General features: G+C 41.6%; 1 protein-coding gene across 1 annotated transcript; it reads right to left on the bottom strand.

The window, feature by feature from the left end:
- Nucleotides 1–385: 385 nt before the first annotated feature.
- On the bottom strand, nucleotides 386–5,695 carry RWDD4 (RWD domain containing 4; the record flags this gene model as incomplete). The annotated part of the gene is made up of 7 exons (XM_079534839.1): nucleotides 386–418; nucleotides 1,420–1,472; nucleotides 2,407–2,521; nucleotides 3,281–3,425; nucleotides 3,536–3,645; nucleotides 5,426–5,506; nucleotides 5,672–5,695. 7 exons carry the CDS (start codon nucleotides 5,693–5,695, stop codon nucleotides 386–388), a joined length of 561 nt encoding a protein of 186 aa, XP_079390965.1.
- Nucleotides 5,696–6,012: the final 317 nt, after the last annotated feature.

Below are 6,012 nucleotides of genomic sequence, written 5' to 3'. Positions count from 1 at the left end.
TCAAGTGACTAATCACTGTTATAGTGCTTTTTTCTTCCATTGGAGTAACAACATCAGGAAATGTTTACAGTATCATCAGGTTCATTACAAAAGGATTTTACTACAGAGTAAGATATAAATTAAAAAACACTGCATATAGCACTATTCATTTTACCACATTCACCCTCTGTATCCTTTGTTCACATTTTTACCTCCATTTAAGGCAAGTTTAGTTTCCGAAGAAGACCACGCAGTCTCAAGACAAACTTGTGTGTCTGGATTTATGAGTTAGGAAATTGAGCTTTATAAAACCTTTACTTCAACAAATAAGAAAGCTATTAAGAGAAAGACGGTGACCCAAAATTGCACTGTATTAAGAGGTTGAGTTTCCATGTACCAAAGTCCTTTATTCATCATCTTTAGAACCAGTTTTGCTTAACTACGGAAGAGACACAAAAAGAAATTGTTCAAAGTTTAGACTGCCATTCCATTTATTAGGAAACAAGAACATTATTTCCATCTTACATAGACCACATGTATATTTAATAATATAGACTGTGATACTGTATCAAGAGATTGAAATGCACCAAAAATAATTTCTTAACTTTAAGCACTGAATAAGCTTATTTCCTGAACCTGAAATCCTATCTTCATGTATTTTGTGAACTGCTTAAAAAAAAAAAAAAAAACAAAAAACACAAAACAACTGATTTTAAGGAAAAGCAAACAAACAAAAGAAACAACCCAAACCAACCAACCAACCATCCAAACCACAAAGAACCTTAGGGTACAAGGTCTATTTAATTTGAAGATCAGGTCACCTGCTCTCCAAAATAAAAGATGTAGCAATTGAGAAATTACCCCGTCACATCTCTGGAAGACTTCCACATAGAGATTCACACAACACAAAACCAAACACTATTTCTCTTTTTTTTTCCCTAAAGCTAATTTTATGATTATTAAACATTGTGAACCTATTGGGAAATTGATCTGGAATCCAAGTCATCCACTAGAAACAGCTACTTTCAATTCAGGATAACTGCCTACAACCACCATCATCATTTGCTCGCTTAACAACCGCCTTATGCTGTGCAATTATAGTTGTGCAAAATAAAATAGCTTGTTATCAAAATGGTCAAGTAGCTACACTGACTTCCACTGAACAAGCAAAGCCTGAAAAACATTTGAGAACTACACAAATTAGAATCTAAAATGAGCAACAGACTTACAGCTCTTACTATTGCTTGCAAATCTTTTTAATATTAAAAGATAACTTGATAATACTTACATGCTGGATGCACACAGATACAAATCGGATGCCACAGGCAAATCCAAACAGCATAGGAAAAAAAAAATCAGATTAGCTTTCTTCAGATGTACAAATCAATTCAAATGCACAGAGGCAGTACGTTGCTAGCACTGCTTATCATACAGCTGTACTACCTTAATGACGTCCACCCAGTTCCATCCTCGAGGAAGCTCTCCTTTGTGATCTGCAGAACAACAAGGTTTTATTTCCAACGCACAAACGAATTAAAATCAACACACAAAATTGTAAAGAGTCATAAATCTTAATCTGTCCATTACAAAGCATTGAAGACAAAGAACACATTTATGTCCTGAACGCATCCTGTTCTTCAAAGTAATTCTCAGACCTTTTACACCTGAATTAACAGTCAATTCTAAAACGAGCTGAGTCAACCACTAGTGATGCATTCTTTCAACTAAATCTTACACAGGTTTTCCCATCTGACATCCACACTTAGAATGCCATGGATTTAAATTAGGTAAATTATACTTAGAAATTGCTATAATGAGATATAATTTTTGCTGCATTGATTAAGCATTACCTAGATCATTATTAAAAACTGAGGCTAAGCACAAAATTGTTCAGAGTTAAGCCAAAATACTGAACCCTTTTCTATAAAAAACGTAGTATTTCACTGAAAGCACAAAGTGACTCCAGAAGCACCTCTACCTTGAGGATACAAACTAATTAAAAGGTTCTACTTTGGATTCCAAGCAAACATTTTCTTTTAGAAATTACACTTTTAATAACGTGGATTACTTATCAGGGCCTATCAACAAAATATAAGCCTTTTGTTGGAAGGGACTACTAGGATGTCCCCAATGCTTTCCCCAAATGGTATGTTTGAAAACTTCACTTATGTCACAAATTGAAATAACAAAATTAAAGTTTAATTGAATCAACGACACCTCAAAATCCCTACTCTATAGTTTTTACTGCTTCTACCAGAACCATCATCTCAGGCAAGAACCACATACCTGTGTTTCTTTTGCTTGTTTTAGATTGAAAGCAGTTAATCTTATAAGCAAGAGCCTTCTGATTCCAATTACCAAAACAACACAGCTGTTAAGTTTCGAGTCCTGCACAGCACAAACATAACAATACCATAATGGACAAACCTGTTTTGTCGGCTAGCTTTCTTTTCTGGGTTTTGGATAACTGTTCCTTTTTGTCTTTTTTCTTATTTGCTGGCACATCAGAAGTTCCAATAGAAATATTATTGCTTACTGAAGTCTGAGAAAGGCGAAAGTGGTTGTTAATATTTTGCATACTAGTTCACCTATCATACTCCAGAATCCAGTACAAATACAGAGTAAAAACAGTTTCCTCTGTGCCTGATTACTGTGAAAAAGAAAAGCCATCAGCAGCCTGCAGCTTTTAATCAGCATAAAATGATGACAGCAGTAGCTTTAAGAACCATGACAAAGAGACTGGAATTATTCCCTTTCAGAGTTGCCAAGGGGCACTTCTTACACTGTCAAAATTTGATGGTGAAGTGTGATTTAGTCTGAAGGGATTCAGACTTGCAAAATACAAAAAACATTCATTTTTCCTCAAATTAAGTCTACAGCATGACAAAGGCCATTGAAGAGGAAGCAATACAAGAAGGCAAACACAGAAGCTGCAAAACTTGCAGAAGATCCTGAAGGTACATTCACGCAATTCACAGCATCCCAGGAAGCTTTCAATAATTGACACCTGAGCAGACATATTTAATCTATTCCAGCTCTCTTTAGCTTTGTTTCTGTTCTAAGTCTCCATTTTAATGCCATTTTGCAGCCCATTCACATTTTGCTATGACAACAAAATAACAATTATTACCACAGAGCATTGTAGTACCATGATCTATGGGCTACTGTTTAGCCACAGCCATATATTAGTCAGTATACTGAGTGTAAACCTTAAAAGTAAAGCAATGAAGTACTCTGAGGTTTACTAACTACTTTTGCAGAATTAAAAGTGAGGGATTTAAATGTGAATTTATCAACTTACCACAGTGTTAACAGGCTGATTTTCCATGAACGATTCTTTATTGTCTTTGGCATATTCAAAAAGTGTGTATGTCATAGCAGTTCCAAGATTAGCTTTAACTTCTACCATTAATTTATCCAATATACTTTGCTTAATAGCTGCAGATCTGAAAAAAATTATAGAACTCATCTATAATCTAGACAGAAGAAAAAAAGCTCATCAACCAAAAAGCTCCCACAAGTAAAGTTAGGTAGTGGAGCTACCATGTATACTTACATTGTGTTGTTGAAGAAAGCATCCATTGATATGACTGGTGCTGTTTGTGGATATGTTTCTGGCCAAGAAACTTCTATTAGAAAGGCTTTGGGATCTCCATTTTCTCCTATCTGAAGAGGAAAAAATGTAATCAGAAAGCAATAGCTTCCAGTCACTTATTAAAGATTAAACTGTCAATACACAAGTCTTTCTCTTCTCTAAAACAGATCAAATTACTTCAGATAACAATTTATAAAGCTGGTCAGAAATTAAAAATTTTTCAGATAAAAGCCTTATCTAGACATAAACATTAGTCTCAGAGCTTTTATCCTGGGAAAAGCAAAATCAGTATAAATAAATAAATAAATATACATAAGGGGCTCTGAGCAACCTGGTCTAGAGTGAGGTATCCCTGCCTATTGCAGAAGAGTTGGAACTAGATCACAGAATCACAGAGTGGCCTAGGTTGAAAAGGACCTCAGTGATCACCTATTTCTAACCCCCCTACTTTGTGCAGGGTTGCCCACCACCAGACCAGGTTGCCCAGAGCCACATCCAGCCTGGCCTTGAGTGCCTACAGGGATAGGTGTATAATCAATGAATATTAGGATGTTATAATCACAAAATAAACAAGAGAGTTAGGCAAAGCAGACTATGATAACAAAAGAGAATAAACAGAAGGCTTATCCCTATCATGGGCTTACTCACAAAACTGCAGCAGAGGAGAGCTCTAGAAAAGATCCTTCCCCACTGCTAGCCAGCTCTTAAATAGGTCTGTGAGAGGTGCAGCCAGGCTCCACCCCTTCCTGCAGCACAGGTGAATTGCCTTCAGCTGTGCTCCCATGGCTGACTCATGGCTCGCCTCAGGTGATCCATCAGAGGTTCAGGCCGTGACTCAGCACTTCCCACACAATGGGGCATCCACAACCTTAGGCAACCTGTTCCAGTGCGTCACCACCCTGTGTGAAAAACTTCCTCCTAATATCTAACCTAAACCTCCCCCATCTCAGTTTGAAACCAGATGATCTTAAATTTCCCTTCTAACCCAAACAATTCTATGATTCTCTGCTACATGAAGTTATTTCATTTCAATGTCTGTACCAGTACAGCGTAGTAGCTGACATTCAGTAGCATCTGGAGTAGAAACGAAATACATAAAACTTTAAATCAGACATCAGCAACATTCATCAAGACATCATGTACGCTGCAGCTGTCCAGTTCCCAGCAGGGTCGAGAAGGAAACTCATGATATGGTTTACATACAAGTTCTCCTTTCCTCAGGAAGGCACTGCCTGCGCCATGAGTAAATCCACACAGAAAGCTGCACAACCATGTTCCTCCTTGTCAGTGCAGCTAAAAATCGGGTAGCCTTCTTTTCTATGATACTACATTTCTTCAGTATCTGTAAAGACCTTTCTTTTGTCTCATTTTCTTAGCAGACGGATCACAGAACACCTTTGTTTTACGTGAGGCCCACCGGAGACTGAGGAGACACGCTAATTCTTTTGACTTCTCATGCACTTACTGCACTATGCTTTCTCAAACTCAAAACTTGGTGTCAGACAAAGGCAATAAGAATATATTGCTTCACAGGCATGATACATGATTACCTTTGTCTGATATTAAGTTTCACAACACTTCGATTAAGTTTTCCTAACTTTTGACTTCCTAATCGGTGACAACTGAAGCTGGCAAGATCCCGTGATGCAGTGTAGGCTCGTCACGATCACTCTTTTCAAAAAATACAGCTAACTTAGAGCAGCGATACGCGTGTCAAGGAAACCTCGGGCCGCCCCTGCGGGCAGCCCCATCCGGGCACCGCACAGCCGCGCCGTGACCGCTTGACAGCACCGCACGAAGGTCCCGCGACACCTCCCTCCTGGCACAGCCGTGCTTACGGCGCTGCCTTACCCTGTACTGGAAGGACACCGGGCTGAGCTCCCTGAAGCAGCCGTCTCCTTCGTAGATCGAGCGCAGCGCCTCCAGTTCCATCTGAGAGAGGGACACGGAGCGCGATCAAAGACCGCGGTTCCCCCCCCCCCCCCCCCCCCCGGTCCCGCACCTCAGGCTTTTCCCGCCTTCTCCCCGCCGCGCGCCCCTCCCGGGCCGGCTCCCCTCAGCCGGGCGGGAGGCGGCCCGGCCCACCCCTCCTCTCACCTCCTGGTCCTCATTGGCCGCCATGGCGCGCGGCAGGCACCACGCGCGCACCCGCCTGGGGCCGCGCGGCCCCGTCGCCGCCACGCATGCGCAGGAGGCCGGAGCAAGCCCCCGCCGCGATCGGCGCTCCCTTCCCGTCTTCCTCGTCTCTTCCTCCTTTCGCGGACTGGCTCCGGCGCGGGGGCGGGCTCTCCCTGATCGGCCGGGCGGAACCGCGGGAGCGCCGATTGGTCAGTTTTGCCGTCCGTCTCCCGGCCGGCACCAGCTTCCTGAGGCGGCGGCCCGCCCCACCTCCCGTAATCGTCGCCGGTGCCGGCGCTGCCGGGCGCTCAGCCGCAGCT

The sequence above is a fragment of the Tetrao urogallus genome (assembly GCF_951394365.1).
Source record: "Tetrao urogallus genome assembly, chromosome: 4".
Taxonomy (NCBI): Eukaryota; Metazoa; Chordata; class Aves; order Galliformes; family Phasianidae; genus Tetrao; species Tetrao urogallus.
The sequence above is the reverse complement of the archived record's forward strand: the minus strand, read 5'-3'. Positions and strand labels throughout refer to the sequence as shown.